At 42.6% G+C, this 16,586-nt stretch overlaps 2 protein-coding genes across 3 annotated transcripts in view; both read left to right on the top strand.

Moving 5' to 3' along the window:
* Window positions 1-33: 33 nt before the first annotated feature.
* On the top strand, window positions 34-13,179 carry LOC144466585 (uncharacterized). Its single transcript, XM_078174129.1, has 10 exons — window positions 34-233; window positions 4,233-4,514; window positions 4,710-4,756; window positions 8,207-8,259; window positions 9,261-9,447; window positions 10,169-10,323; window positions 10,409-10,524; window positions 11,032-11,167; window positions 12,082-12,218; window positions 13,135-13,179. Exons 1-10 carry the CDS (start codon window positions 117-119, stop codon window positions 13,177-13,179), a joined length of 1,275 nt encoding a protein of 424 aa, XP_078030255.1. The 5' UTR covers window positions 34-116.
* Window positions 12,916-16,586, top strand: part of LOC144466514 (protein NLRC3-like) — a 20,820-nt gene continuing 17,149 nt past the window's right edge. Inside the window, exon 1 of one of the 2 annotated variants that reach the window (XM_078173639.1) lies at window positions 12,916-13,053. The gene's annotated coding sequence lies outside the window, so the exon portion shown is untranslated. Of the gene's footprint in view, window positions 13,067-16,586 lie in introns of both variants that reach the window. The other variant, XM_078173640.1, reaches the window with a different exon arrangement.

Below are 16,586 nucleotides of genomic sequence, written 5' to 3' on the forward strand. Positions count from 1 at the left end.
TTTTGTACATCCGGGTCACAAACATCTATTTCCGGTAAGAGAAACACACCTTGAAACGTGATGAAAACAAACCGCCCACGTGTGTGTCCGCTGTGAGCGGAGGAGAGACGCTATCCATGATGAAGTGTGTCGTCTCCGGGTGTCCCAACCGCACCGTAACCGGTAACCGGGGGCTGTTTCACCGACCACCGAAGAGGTTCTTCAGCTTCCCCACAGACCCGGCTCGTGTCAAGGTACGGACCCGTGAAACTGGCCCGCGTGAAGAGACGTTACCTGGGTGTCGTTAACCCTTTGTAACGATGCTAATTAGCTAACCATGCTAATATATTAGCTTCTCTAGGGGACCACACCGGGTAGCGGCAGGTTTTAGCCTCAGTTTGGTCCCGGGTGGCTCCCGTAGAAAGCACTGTAACTTAACGGAAGTAGAGCGGTTATCAGGTTACATTCACCAAACCAACAAATTAATACTCATATTTAAAGTGTTTTATCTTGTGAGAGTAAATGTTTTACTCTGAAAACACTTTTAATGAAGTTCAGATCTGACTTTGGTGTCTGTGACGTTTGTGTGTGAGCCGCAGGTGTTTCAGATTTACTCCTGACTGTGTTATCTGGTGACTGTCAGCCGTCTGTGGTTGTCATGGTGACAACAGCTGTTTCCAACCAGGTAGAGAACACGTAGCTGTCCTCGTGACGTGTCTGTGCTCAGTTTCATCACAGTGTTAAACACCTGTGGAGAGGAAACCAGTCACGTGTTGTGACGGAATGTCGGAAACAGGAAGTGAGCAGGTTTAATTTCCTGTTTCTTTAGCTCCTATCTCTAACAGATAAACTCTGAACAGGCCGACACAGTTTCATCTTTGGTGCCCGTCTAAACAAACGTGTGTTACGGGAGAATGAATGAAAGACGTGCCGACATGTTGATATTGTCATATACCCCAAACATCTGACAGCATACAGTCAGTGATGTCACAGTGATGTCACAGTGATGTGAGGCAGCCAGATCAACATGTGACCACACTGTCCACCTCCCTAAGAACATTTTAGGATCTTATTGGTTTCCAATACAAAAAACAGCTGTTTAAATCCAGATAACTCATAAACCTGACGTTGATCGTAATGCTACAGATCAATAAAGCCGATATTTCTACAGTCACCTTCATTTAGTTCTGACGCCATGTTTCCCACCATCACAGTGCTACCTGCTCAGCAATGATCTGTGGGAAACTCGAGGCACAGACACGTCAAGACTCAAGATGCTTTATTGTCAGTTCTCCAGTGATGTGCAGTTATGTATAGAATATTGTAGAATAGAACAGAACAGAAAGGCTTGGTGCAGTGATGTGCAGTGATGTGGTGCAGTGATGTGCAGTGATGTGGTGCAGTGATGTGCAGTGATGTGGAGTGATGTGCAGTGATGTGGTGCAGTGATGTGCAGTGATGTGCAGTGATGTGGTGCAGTGATGTGCAGTGATGTGCAGTTATGTATAGAATATTGTAGAATAGAACAGAACAGAAAGGCTTGGTGCAGTGATGTGCAGTGATGTGCAGTGATGTGGTGCAGTGATGTGGTGCAGTGATATGCAGTGATGTGCAGTGATATAGGTTGAGTTACATCATACGTGAATCAGTCTCAGGTGAGTCGATTGAATCCACCTGAGCATCATCAGAACACATTCTCAACATTGGCTTTATTGATCTGAAGCTCTACGTCAAATAATTTATTTTATTTTTTTGAAAATAATAGGCACTTTTTTTTCCTTCAGAATTTGTTTTTTATTTTTTCGCTTTGTCATGTTTTCTCTAAAAATTGCCAAAATGACACTATTTATCAGCCACAAACTGTAAAAACAGAAACTGATGTTGGATTTTCAAATTTCTGACAGTCCTTGAACACATCATGTGCAATAAACACTTCTGTCAGGAAAAAACACACAAACCAAATCTGAGCTCAACATAATGACACGTCATCAGAGTCACTTTATTCTACGTCTCATTTATAATTTGGCCAAAAATAAACTGAGACTTTTTTTAAACTCCAGGAGTTCATCTTCAACTTTCAACATTAAAGAGTAAGTTTAAAAAAATCTAGTAACTCATTTCAGGGTCCGACATTAACGGTTGCCCGAATGCCCGGAGCAAGTAAAAATAGCCGGCGGGCCAGCAGACCCTGCGCAGACATGCCCGATCGGGCAAGCAGCACCGACTCAGATATATATATTTTTTTTTCTAATCGCAGGGCAGGAATTATACCACAGCCGTAATGCCCCTCCTACCCATACAGCCAGTGTAGCATGTCCTGTTTTTTTTAACATTAACATGACAATCAGCAAGGCTACGACTAACAAGTTAATGTACTGACACTCCTCAGACACACACACACACACACACACACACACACACACACTGGACAGCCTCTCAGTCCTTACCCGCTAACGTTAGCTCATGTACAGCACAGGTACCACACAGAAACTTTTACAAAGGGTCATGATGTGCTTCTAGTGACTGTCAAATCACCAGCGAACGTTGTTTACACTGCCTGCTCTCATGGGACAAAGATCCTCTCTGAGGAAGAGGGCTCACTTTGCTGCAGGGATTTTTTTGTTTTTTTCTTTTAATAAATTGAACACACATTAAAGAACATACAAGATCCTGTAGAGAATTAATATATATAATACAATACAATAAACATTGTCAAATTAAATGAAGAAAGAGGATTCTTTTAAAGGCAAATGAAATATTGGGGATTTATGTAAAAATATACATAGAGACATATAAATAATTATATAATTAAAGATATGTAGGCTATGTTAGGTGAATACTCCTGTCAGTGACCCTTATATTGTTTTGTCTTCATTCAATGTAGTTAGCACATATTGTTATTGCGCCATTGGTTTTGGCCGTGATGCCCCAATAAATTTGTATTTATCAAAGGCCAAAGTGGCCTTGCCCTAAAAATATCTTAACTCCAGGCCTGTAATCGTGTATTTCCTCTCCTGTTTCTGTCCTCGGAGGGGCCAGTTGCAGTGTGCTGCTTTGTTATGTGCTGCTGCCTCCATTGGCTGAGCGTCTCTGCTGACGTAAGATATAAGTCATGAGCGAAAATATGCACCACACAGCCAGAAAAAGAACCTCTTAAGCAGGGCAAGTAAGAATTTAGATGGGGCAAGTAGATTTGAGAAGTACTTGCCCGGCAGGGCAAGTAGGAAAAAACCTTAACGTCGGACCCTGCATTTATGGTTTGGGGAGGGTCATGGAAAATACCTGGAGCCTCAGGAAGGGTCGAAATAAAAAATTGATAAATAAATAAATAAAGAAGTCACAAGTCAACCTAACAGCTAATGTTAACCAGCTGCTAACAGCTAATGTTAACCAGCTGCTAACAGCTAATGTTGACTAGCTGCTAACAGCTAATGTTAACCAGCTGCTAACAGCTAATGTTGACTAGCTGCTAACAGCTAATGTTAACCAGCTGCTAACAGCTAATGTTGACTAGCTGCTAACAGCTAATGTTAACCAGCTGCTAACAGCTAATGTTGACTAGCTGCTAACAGCTAATGTTAACCAGCTGCTAACAGCTAATGTTGACTAGCTGCTAACAGCTAACGTTAACCAGCTCTCCTCCTGCTGATGTCATCACGGACTTGTTGTTCACACTGTGACATCATCAGGAAACAGTAGACTGCGTCCTCTGACATGAAGCAGTGAGCTCACTGCGTCCTTTCGTCCAGATGGCGTCCCAGGAAAAATCTCTGTTCATCCCAAACACGTTTTCCACGACGGGACAGCATTAATCTCAGGTCCTCCCTGAGAACAGAGAAACATCGACTGCTGGTATCAGTGATGTCATCTTATTTGCTTATTGACATGAAGAATATCAGCTGATATCGATGTACCAGTGAGCTCATTGCTTCATTGTGTGCTCTTTTACGCCTAGACCTGTACGTAAAAGCGCACACAATTTGGTGTCCTCTCACCGCGGATGCTGTGATTTGGCCCAGTACTCATTGTAGCCCACTCTTATAAGACCCAATAATAATGATAATAAGTTACTGTGGACCTATATGCCATGCCTTTTAATAAAATTACCAGAGGAGTTCGCTGAAAAACAGGTAACGTCAGCCTACACGAACTCACTCCTACTCGCTCCGTGACATCACAGCTGCAGCTAACGATCATCATCACTGAATAATGTCCACGATCATTCGATCAGTAACGTCAATGACTTTGTTCAGGTGTGGCTCGCAGCGCTGAGGGAGACGGACCGGCAGGACGCCACAGAGCAGCACATCATCTGTGAAGACCACTTCCTGTCGGAGGACATCTCCACCAGCGGGGTGAAAAGTGACGCCATCCCCATCATGCCCCCTGACCTGGGCGGGCCGCTGGGCCTGGTCAGCCCCTGGGGAGCTGAGTGCTCCGAGGAGGAGGAGGAGGAGTGGGCCGCCGGAGACTGTGAGGAGGAGGAGGATGAAGATGAAGATGATGCTCCTCCTGCAACACATCCTCCACAGCAGGTCTGTTTGTTTAATATGTTCTCACACGTGTGACGCGTCTCTGAATCTGACACACAGGAGGAAGTGAAGAGGAAGTGACCTCATCTGAAATCATTAGAGATTTAATCTATACATTTATGAGATTTTATTTCTGATCTGAAATGTAAAAACTCTGACCCTCAGGATCTTCCTCTTGTTCCTCTCTCTGATTTCCAGGATCCAGGTGGTCGTTTGGAGAATCCTCCGGAGGCGGCGACGACCAGGTAACAAACGTTCAGCCTGTCATGTGTCAGCTAACCCTTTATCATCTTTCAGTTTCCAGCCACTGCCAACGTTTTGATCATATTCACTGATCTCTGAAAACACACAGAATCATTTGCTCTGTAAATATATAAAGAGTTTATTCATCAAACTAAACAACAGATCCTGTTTTTATTCTGTCAGATTTGTTTTTCGTGAATTTGTGACTTTTCATAAAAAAAAAAACATTTCAAAAAGCTGAGAAAAATGTATTTTTGTCAAAGAGTCATTTTCAAGAACAAAATCAATTTCACATTGACGTGTTATTTTTTTCTCACTTCCTTACGTCAGTCTGAACTGTATAAACAATAACAATAATGTTGTCTTTGAGGTGCAGCAGCTGAACACGTTGTCATGTTCAGTGCGTCACTGTCATCGTCATGGAGATCCTGTTTCTCCCCATTAACTCTTTTGTTTCTTCATCCAATCAGATTCAGAATGTTGATCAAAACAGGAAGTGAAAGAGTCTGATTCCATCAACGTCTCCAGGTTGTGCAGTTTACTGGGGCTGTAGTCAACCAAAGAAAATCTTCAACTAATCGATTAGTCGTGGGGAAAAAACCCTGCACGTTATTTTTACTTGTGTGGTGGTGTGTCTGTGTCACTCTGCAGTTACACCTCCAAAACACTAGTCAGCGGTGGAGGACTGTGTTAAGAGCTGTAAAGTTTAGTTCAAATCAAACTTTATTTATATAGTTGATTCAAAACACACATTAAACACACATTAAGCACATTAAACACACATTAAACACACATTAATACTTGGCTTAATAGAGACAGTTTCAAACACAAATCAGCTTCACTATAACTCGCAGCATTCACAGACAAACACTTGTCTTTATCTGGGGTCCGTTTCACAAAGCAGGTTTAGTGAAAACTCAGAGTCTGTTAACCCTGAAATGAGGGAAACTCTGAGTTTTCCGTTTCAAAAAGGGAGGTAACTCAAACAGAGCAAGAGGGGTAACTCTAGCCTGTTTCAGAGAGAGAGGTAACTTAAGCTCTCGGTCAGTTACCGTAGTAACAGACTCTATGAACCTAACCTGGTCGGGACCAGGTTTTTCTCAATGAACCTCGAGTTTCTCTCTGTCTCCGCCCTCTTTCAGAGCCACACACTCCATGTGATTTCCTCATTCATTCAGTCAGCAGGCGAGTTTTGGCGTAGCCTAGTTCTGCCGTCTGTCATTTAAAAAATCAGAGTCAGTATATTAGAAGTCCATTAGGCACAGTAGGTGGTGACTTTTTTCACTAACATGGCATGTCCTTTTGATAACGATCCCGTGGATGAAGGTGCAGCATTACTGCGCAGAGAATTAAATATTCGTCGGGAGATGGTTATCAGACCGCGCATAGATGTTTCCACACAATTATCTTTTTGAGTGGTACCGTTTCACGTCACAGTCCATCATCTACATACACAACCTAATCTGTCCTTACATCTGCAACATTACCAATCGTAGTCATGCTCTCACATCCCAGCAGATATTGTGTGTTGTGCTGTGTTTCTTTGCAAATGGAAGTTTTTTGTAGGCTACAATGTCGGAGACGCTGAGCACTTGAGTAAGGCAACTGTGTGCAGAGTGGTCAGAAAAGTGTGCTCGTTTTACGGCATCTGCCATCTTTCTGTTGGCTGAGTAGAAGTCTGTGTTAGTTTAAATAGGCTTAATTATTTAACAGAACATGATATAGATGAGAAGACATTCATGTGTGTTAAAACAGCATTATGTTGGGGATAAAACAACTGCACAGCCAAACAGCCACTTAATATTTACTTTACAATGTAAAACATGATCAGAATGAGGTTCCCCCATGAGATTATGCCGAGGTCTTACCTGTTTGAACAATGTTTTTATACTTCATCCTAAACTGCTGCCAAGTGCGCTTCTCACCCGCGGGATTGCACCTAAAAGAAATAAATTAATAGGCTACCATTCAAGCAGTTTTCCCCTGTAATATTATTGTGATTGCAAAGGACAACATTTAAACTTACGCATTGACCCGAGCAGCAATGTTCTCCCACGCCGTCTCCCTCTCTTTTGCAGCTGCAGCGGTGTTGCACTTCTTTTTGAAAACGTGTTCAAACTCGCCGTATGAGCGCATTAAGATTTCTAATTCTAGTGGGGTGAAAAACGCAGCCCTCCTCTTCCCCGTTGCCATGGTGACTCGTCGAATCGGGGCTCCATTGATGCTGGCTTTTTATAGTCGTGGTGCACGCGCTTAACTCCAGGTGAAACTACTCCGAGTTGATTAAACTGATTCAAATCAGCTGTTCCTGAACCGGAAACTCAGAGTTTCTTATCTCAGAGTAGATCAACTCAGAGTTCAGGATTAGACTCAGAGTTTGTTGAACCTGCTTTGTGAAACGGACCCCTGGACACGTTTTCCCCACCAATACAACATGCTAACATTAATAGCACAAGTCTATGGCATTTTACATTGTATAAGTTAGCCTAGCGTCTAGCGATCTTTTCCTCTTCTCATATAAAACCAGGGACAACAGCAACATGTAACAAAGGTGACAGCATATAATTCAGCTCCATTACAGCTCACAACATTCACCGACCAAAAAAAATGTCTTATACTGAACACGTTTTCCAAACAAATACAACATGCTAACGTTATTAGCACAAGCCTATGGCATTTTATATTGTATAAATTAGCGTAGCAGGTAGCAGAGATTTCCTCTGCTCATATGAAGCCAGGATAAATCACACACAAGACTTAAAATGCTATTTTAGTGGAGGCTTTATTGTCTTCACAATTTATTGTTTCTTATCTGTGAAATTAAAGTAAATCAAAGCTTTGTTTCCACTGAGGGAAATGGTTTCAGCTTACAGAGACAGACAGGAGGTCTGCGTCACTGTGACGCTGAGCGTGAGGGTGGGCGAGTCCAACTTTCTGTCAACAACGGCGTGTTTTGAAAACATTTTCACAGGTAACTTAGCCTGTCCCCCCGCCGCAGGAAATAATGGATTAATCCTGGAAAGCTGTTGATGTAGCACTTTTCTCCTTTTGAAAGTAACACGGCAATTATTCGACCAATGAGAATTTGGTCGGACGAGAGCATAGCGACCAAATAATCGACTAGTCGACCAGGAGACTACAGGCCTACAGTTTACAAGCTGCTACATTTCTGTAAACATCGTCCTCCTGTTTCCAGCAGATCTTCTCCTTTGTTTGTTTTTGCACATGGCAGTACTGTTCTGTTTCACAAGATGTGTAACAGCACCCTCTACCTGATAACAGTGAAAACAGATTGTTTGAATATCTGGTGAACGACAGGGAAAGAGTTAAAATGAAACTTTATTTTATGGAGATGTTTTTGGTATTTAGTGTATGAAACTGTCTCAAATGTTCCAGAGCAGCAGATTCTGTGTGTGTTTGTCAGAACTCATCATGTTGTCTGTTTCTTTCAGTTCTCTCCTGCAGCAGAGGAGACGGTCTGAGTCCAACAGAGACGGCAGACAGAGTGAGTGTGAGCTGCGTTCAGCCCTGAAACCTTTACTTAAACAAACGCAGTGGTGCGTTCAACAGCCTGTGGTGTTACGCAGGCGCACTGCCTTTTAATATGGCAGCGCTTCATTCAGTTCAACTCAGATGGGTTTTATTGGCATCATGGGAAACTTTCGCCGACATCGGCAAAACAAAAAGTGACCACGAGATAAAGATTTGTCAGAATGTGGTTTGTAAAGATGCAGCTGCTGATTGGCTAACACCTCTGACACGCCCACCAAACAAGAGAAGATCACCTCGAGACTGTTTCACACGTCAATCAGAAACGGTGCTTGATAAGTTGAGACTGAATGTGTCCCTGCTGCCAGGTCACGTCAGAGGTTTCCAGACTGTGTCAGAATCTGCACCTCGTCTTTGAGTCATAACTCAGTCACGTCTGAACACAGGTGTGACACACATTAACCCTTTAACAGTCACACTGAGAAATGAATTTGCAAAATAAAGTAATTAGTTGATTAATTGATCAAAAGAAAATGAACTGTGAACTTAGTTTGATAACTGTTAAAATATTTCTTCCCAAATGTCTCAGATTTTCTGTTTTTCTTTGTTTTATATCAAAGTTAACAAAATGTTTTTGGGTTTTTGCTCAGAAAACATTTGAAGACGTCCTCGTTAACTCTGATATTTACAGATCAAATAATGAACGGATGAATTCAGAATGATCGTCACATAGATTGAAAGTATTTTATGTTATTTCCTGGAGATGAAAATTCCGAACGTCTTGCTGTAGTCGAGGTTTCATGAACACGTTTTAAATGCCTGGAAACATGAAGTGAACGTGCAGCTGTTCATATCGACAACTGACGTCCTGATTGATTGTTGGCTTCATGTATGAAATAGTGACTGTTGGATGTTTTGTTGCAGAAGAAGTTAAACTAAACTTTTTTATACCAGTGAACTTTATATTAATCAGCTGATCACTGCGTCTCTGACACGTGTGTGTGTGTGTGCATGCAGACGTGTCTCTGGGGCTGCTGACTCTGCGTTTCCTCCAGCTGCTGTTGGCGGCTCCGGACGGCGCTCTGGACCTCAGGGACGTTCCCGCGAGCCTCAACACCCGCAAACGGCGAGTCTATGACATCACGCACGTCCTGAGTGGCTTCAACCTCATCAAGAAGGACTCGGCCAACTGGATCAAGTGGATGTGAGTCTGAAAGATGATGTAATGACTCAGACCCTGGTCGACAGGTTAACTCCTCCTCCTGTGTTTGAACCATCAGGTCTCATGAAGAACGTCTTTATGTTCGGACCTTGAACAAGATTTCATCAGTAACAGAACTGAACTTCGGGAAAGTTTCAGTCAGTAAAACATGAGAGGCGGTCATGTGACAGTCACAGAGATATCAGATGAGATGATGTCACAGCCTGCAGCTGGTGATGTCACACTGTCAGGTCCTGTCGGTACGTACACAGATATTTTTCTGAACGGATTCTTTTGCCCTCCGTTTGGGAGAAAAATTCCGTCCACATGACCTCGTTTTACGACATATCTGCGTCTACACTGGAACGCTGAAACGACTCCAAACGGTCACATGTGCAGTGTTCACACAGACAGTGTTGCTGCTGCTGCAGAACTGTCCTTACAGAACTCACCTGTTATCATTTTATTAAGACTTCGTTAGGGGCGGGGCCTCTGTGAGTGACAGGCTGTCTGCTGATACCGGCTGTCTCTTTTACACAAACGTCACTTTGGCGCTGTTACTGCCTTTGCTGAGGGCTGAAAGGTGAGACAGCTCTCAGCAAAGTAAAATAAAAAGAATAAGTTTGCACAAACGTAAATTAAAGCAGGTATAACCTTTTTAACGACTCTACAGGGATTGTTGCTGCTCTGCATTGTAAAGCTTCTCTGTCTGCTCTGTGTGCAGAGGAAAGAGTCCCATCTCCAGTTTCCTGTGGAAGAACCCGCAGAGGCTGCAGAGCGAGCTGGAGAACCTGAAGGTGGTGGAGGACAAGCTGGACGGACTCATCAAAAGCTGCGCTCAGCAGCTCTTCGACATGACGGACGACGTGGAGAGCTCAGCATATCCTTCACAGCAGAGTGAAACAGAATCATCACAGTACATGTTCATATAAACACAACACAGGGTTTCTTTAACGCCTCCTCACATCAGCCTACGTGACGTACGCAGACATCAGCCGGCTCAGATCCATCCAGCAGCAGACGGTGATCATCGTCAAAGCTCCGGAGGAAACGCAGCTGGAGATCCCTGCGCCACAGGAGGTAACTGACACCTGGGCAGTTTGTCTGCAGTGAGGTCAGTGACGTCATGTTTGTTGAGCAACATTTGCACACAACTTTGATCATTGGTGAATATTCCAGGAGTCTGTGACGCACCGTCTGACAGGAAGTTAGCACAAACGTTTCTGAAGAAGATTGATGATTAAAATGAACCAGCACTAAAACAACAGTGTCAGACTGTCGGGGGTTAAATCACTGATCACAGCTGGAAGGTTCATGCTCACCTTTATATACAGAGACAACATTACGACCTCGTCCACCGTCGCCTCGTTTGTTGTTGTGTGAAACCTCTGACTCCGCCCTCTGGGACCGTCTATTGGCTGAATGATAAAGGACACATGGCAGTGTGAGAGCTGTGACCCTTGAAATGAACGGGTCTGTTTTCATATGTAAAATAAATGAGTCTTAACACTTAATGAGGTGATCATATGGTGTGTGCGTGCGTGTGTGTGTGTGTGTGTGTGTGTGTGTGTGTGTGTGTTGATGCAGGACCACATCCAGATGCACCTGAAGGCGGGGAGGACTCCCATCACGGTGCTGACCTGTGAGCTGGGCTCAGCAGAGAGGAGCGGCTCCTTCTTAACACTGGAGGAGAGCCGAGTCAGGACGACCACGCTGTGCACAGGTAACCATAGCAACCACATCTGTCAGTTTGTTTATACACACACACACACACACACACACTAATATTGTGCTGTTATTGTGAGTGTGACGCAGGTCATGTGATCAACATGTGTTTGAGGATGATGCAGATGTGACTCAGGTGTTAGGAGCAGTCAGACACGGCTTTGTGTCTGTTTACAGTCAGCTCTGTGCGTTGTCATGGAGACGTTAAACACAAACCAACTCACCAACAGTTTGTCAGGCCGGAGTAGAGACACATGACCAAAAGAAAAACCAACATCTCTGGTCTGAAGCAGAAACACAGCGACTTTTAAACATCAGGACAGAATCTGATATCAACAGGTTTTTAGACACGAACAAATATCACTAACCTTTGAAAGAAGGATTAGCTTAGCTTAGCTTAGCTTATACACCTCTTTCAGCATAAAGACAAAAACTGTAATACTTTGTGCATGTGAGCATAGTGACTGATAATAACTCCAGATTCTGTAAGTCGACCTGAGGTGAGTTCAGCAGGTGAGAATCCTACCAGAGGAATCTGATCATGTTTGATGGTCACATTGTGTCACTGTTCACCTGCACAGGAGGAAGGGTTCTGGATGCTGATTGGCTGAGTCTGAATGTCTCTCTGATGCAGGTTTTTATATTTTAGGAAAATCTCTTTGACTCAAAGGACAGAATGAGAATAATTTTCATGTCTCACTTTTAGTTGTTCACAGCTTCAGTAGAATGAACAGCAGGTAGTTGTTGTTGTTGGTTTTCTACCTGGGGTGGTGTTGACTGGACTGAGTGGCTGTGGTGACTGATTCAGCCACTGCCTTGAGCACCTGGTGGTGGCGCCAGCGGTTGTGACCGTCGGCCAAGGGTTTGGGGCAGTGTGAAGGTTTGCTTGACTTAGTAAGGTGTCATCGACAGCTTGGACCAGAAATCCGAAGCAGAAGATGTCGCCCCGAAAGAGATCTAACCAAGTGATCGTCCACTGCAGTGTGTTTTCCCACCATCTTGCCAGCTCGTCTCTCCCCCACGCCTGCACACATTTCCTCCTGAAAGAGGTGATGTTGCTCCTTTTCGGACACACAACACCTTCACAACCATTTTGAAGTACATAAAAAATGTTTGTTCTTTTAACCAGTACGTCCAAAGTTTTTCAAAATTCAGATTAAATATAAAATTAGATACATAAATAAAGTCACCTAATTTTCATCCAGGTTAACAGTCTGCTGCTGTGAAAATACAATAGTGAGATTATTTAAAGGTCCAGCCTCACAAATCTGTATACAAAATGATATTTTAACATGTTTTAACAATGAGAGTTTTAACAAGGAGACGTGTGTGACCCAGATTTCTGCTCCTCCACGGCACCTTTCTGAGCTGAACAGATGTGTAGCTCAGTAGATGGTCAGTTAGCACCATCCAGTGAACAGATAATGGAACTACATGTCTTCTTTGACACTGACTGGGTTCAGTATCATTTTATGGAGAATTTGAGCACCATCTACTGACAGAATGTAGAAGTTATTCAAATCATGAACACATGATGTTTCAGTCTTGGAACCTTTGTGAAATATAACACCAAATGGATCATAAACAATACAAACACATCTCCAAATCTCAAAAACAGAATGTCAGCATAAATTAGCCAACACCCCAGGCAGGTACGGGAGAGGAATGAGGAAAGAGAAATACTTAGGCTGGCCACTGGTTAGACTGGTTTTTAACGTCACTGATGTTTTTTAGACTTGGACTGTGAAGGTATGAAGGAGTGACGGCGTCCTCAGATCAGACGCACACAGACACCAGGACAGACGAGGAAGAAATGAGCAGCGTCTTCTCTCCCAGTGTTTCCTCCACACATGAAGGTGGAAAGTGTCTGTAAGTCGACCTGAGGTGAGTTCAGCAGGTGAGAATCCTACCAGAGGAATCTGATCATGTTTGATGGTCACATTGTGTCACTGTTCACCTGCACAGGAGGAAGGGTTCTGGATGCTGAGGCCAGAGTTCGGCAACCTTTAAGAATTTAAAGAGCCATTATTGGCCAAAAGAAGGAAAAAATCTGTCTGGAGTAGCAAAATATATTTGAATAAAAGTAACAGTCTATTGAGTCTAAATACAGACTTTTCCTGTTTTGGATTTGGAGTCCATAGCCTGCCTTGCTACAGAGACTGCAGGTAGCCACCACTACTGAAGTAATGCAGAATGAAGTGTTACCAGTTATTTGACAATAATTTGAGTGTGATTTACATGTATTGCAACAGATTTTAACATTAGCTGACATCATTTCTAAAAACAAAATGCAGGGACTGTTCAAACTGGTTTGTTCATTTCGTACATTCGTACATTTCACTTTCACTTTCACTGAAACTTTTTTATGACAGTCCATTTGTCAGCTGTCAGCAGGCCTCAGAATCTTTTCTACATGAGCTGTGTCAGTGTGTTGAATAGGAAGGGCAGCTGGATCAGTGTTTTCTGCTTTTTTGTTTGTTTCACTCAACCAACTTGTGAATTCCTCAGAAATGTAGGGATTTTGTGGGGAAATATGTGTTGACAAAACAAAATGATTTGAGGTCCAGGGGATTGCAACACACACACACACACTGAGGTGGTGCTAAACTACATCTTCTGATACCAAATTTAGTGATAATGAATTCACTTATTTAGGAATGCAGGGTACCAGAAAATATCAAGACTAACTTGAAAAGAATTTCCCTCCTTTCATTTCCAGGTTACAATCATGTTTAAAATATTGTCGGACCCTACCCCTTTCCTTTATTGGCAGAGTTAACGCAATCAAAATGATTTGTTGACCTCAATTACTCTCTTTCAAAATCTTATAATCTATTTAACAAAGGCCTTCTTTATGAAATTACAGGTGCTGGTCATATAATTAGAATATCATCAAAAAGTTGATTTATTTCAGTAATTCCATTCAAAAAGTGAAACTTGTATAATGTATACATTCATTCCACACAGACTGATATATTTCAAGTGTTTATTTCTTTTAATTTTGATGATTATAACTGACAACTAATGAAAACCCCAAATTCAGTATCTCAGAAAATTAGAATATTGTGAAAAGGTGCAATATTGAAGACACCTGGTGCCACACTCTAATCAGCTAATTAACTCAAAACACCTGCAAAGGCCTTTAAATGGTCTCTCAGTGTAGTTCTGTAGGCTACACAATCATGGGGAAGACAGCTGACTTGACAGTTGTCCAAAAGACGACCATTGACACCTTGCACAAGGAGGGCAAGACACAAAAGGTCATTGCTAAAGAGGCTGGCTGTTCACAGAGCTCTGTGTCCAAGCACATTAATAGAGAGGCGAAGGGAAGGAAAATATATGGTAGAAAAAAGTGTACAAGCAATAGGGATAACCGCACCCTGGAGAGGATTGTGAAACAAAACCCATTCAAAAATGTGGGGGACATTCACAAAGAATGGACTGCAGCTGGAGTCAGTGCTTCAAGAACCACCACGCACCGACGTATGCAAGACATGGGTTTCAGCTGTCGCATTCCTTGTGTCAAGCCACTCTTGAACAAGAGACAGCATCAGAAGCGTCTTGCCTGGGCTAAAGACAAAAAGGACTGGACTGCTGCTGAGTGGTCCAAAGTTATGTTCTCTGATGAAAGTAAATTTTGCATTTCCTTTGGAAATCAAGGTCCCAGAGTCTGGAGGAAGAGAGGAGAGGCACAGAATCCACGTTGCTTGAGGTCCAGTGTAAAATTTCCACAGTCAGTGATGGTTTGGGGTGCCATGTCATCTGCTGGTGTTGGTCCACTGTGTTTTCTGAGGTCCAAGGTCAGTGCAGCCGTCTACCAGGAAGTTTTAGAGCACTTCATGCTTCCTGCTGCTGACCAACTTTATGGAGATGCAGATTTAATTTTCCAACAGGACTTGGCACCTGCACACAGTGCCAAAGCTACCAGTACCTGGTTTAAGGACCATGGTGTCCCTGTTCTTGATTGGCCAGCAAACTCGCCTGACCTTAACCCCACAGAAAATCTATGGGGTATTGTGAAGAGGAAGATGCGACACGCCAGACCCAACAATGCAGAAGAGCTGAAGGCCACTATCAGAGCAACCTGGGCTCTCATACCACCTGAGCAGTGCCATAGACTGATCGACTCCATGCCACGCCGCATTGTTGCAGTAATTCAGGCAAAAGGAGCCCCAACTAAGTATTGAGTGCTGTACATGCTCATACTTTTCATGTTCATACTTTTCAGTTGGCCAACATTTCTAAAAATCCTTTTTTTGTATTGGTCTTCAGTAATATTCTAATTTTCTGAGATACTGAATTTGGGATTTTCATTAGTTGTCAGTTATAATCATCAAAATTAAAAGAAAAAAACATTTGAAATATATCAGTCTGTGTGTAATGAATGAATATAATATACAAGTTTCACTTTTTGAATGGAATTACTGAAATAAATCAACTTTTTGATGATATTCTAATTATATGACCAGCACCTGTAGATAACATTATTACCCAGTTCCTCTGGAATAACAAATGTCCCAGAATCAAAGAGAACCACAAACCTGAGACTGAGGAAGGATTACCCTACCCAATGTAATTTGTTACTGTTGGGCTGTAAATGTTCATGTCTGGATGTTTTATTTTTTCTACCGATTCTTACAAATGGTTATTGTTAGAAAGAGAGGACTGCTCTCCATATAACCCAGGAGCTAATCTCTTATCTCCTTCTAGACCTTCCAAGACTAAATTCAGGAGTAATGAAATAACATAGGGAGAAAATTGCATCTGGAAGCAGCTGAACAAGCATGTTCACCCAAGTTCTTTAGCTCTCTTATGGATTTATGGAAACCCCTCATTTGAACCATCCCCATTAGATGTTGCCTCTAAAATCTGGGGGAACGCTGAAATTCAGACTCTGCTCAAGTTGTATATTGACAAAGACTTTGCTTCATTTAAACAACTGGCTGACAAATTCAGATTAACTAGTTTTAACTTCTCCCAATACCTCCAGATGAGAGACTGTGTTCACAAGTTCATACCATCTAATGAGAATGTAACTGACTCCACACCCAGATCTGTTGTCAAGATATCACCATATACTCCCCGCTTGGTATCTGTCCTTTATACAGCTCTGCAGGATGAAATGGTGGACGCTTCTCGTATAAGATTTGAATATCCAGCTTGTAGCGGAACAATGGAATCATAGTTCAAAACAGATTAATGAATGTTCTTTTAATGTCAGATGTTGCTTAATGCAATTTAAAATAGTACCTACGTTGCATATGTCCAAGTCTAAGATAAATAACTGGTTCCTCTCTGTTTCTTCTCTGTGTGACGTGTCAGTCTGACGAAGCCACTCTAATACACTGGTGCAATATTTTCCAAACAATTTCAGACATTCTTGATTAAAGAATTGAGCCTGAGCCACAAACTGTTAT

This window comes from Epinephelus lanceolatus, chromosome 13 (genome assembly GCF_041903045.1).
Source record: "Epinephelus lanceolatus isolate andai-2023 chromosome 13, ASM4190304v1, whole genome shotgun sequence".
Classification (NCBI taxonomy): domain Eukaryota; kingdom Metazoa; phylum Chordata; class Actinopteri; order Perciformes; family Serranidae; genus Epinephelus; species Epinephelus lanceolatus.

Excerpts from the sequence above, each read along its gene's own strand:
- LOC144466585 (XM_078174129.1), top strand. The coding sequence starts at position 117 with ATGATGAAGTGTGTCGTCTCCGGGTGTCCCAACCGCACCGTAACCGGT. Across the intron at positions 8,260-9,260 it reads CAACAGAGACGGCAGACAGA|ACGTGTCTCTGGGGCTGCTG; the intron begins GTGAGTGTGAGC and ends GTGTGCATGCAG. Across the intron at positions 12,219-13,134 it reads CACATTTCCTCCTGAAAGAG|GAGGAAGGGTTCTGGATGCT; the intron begins GTGATGTTGCTC and ends TCACCTGCACAG.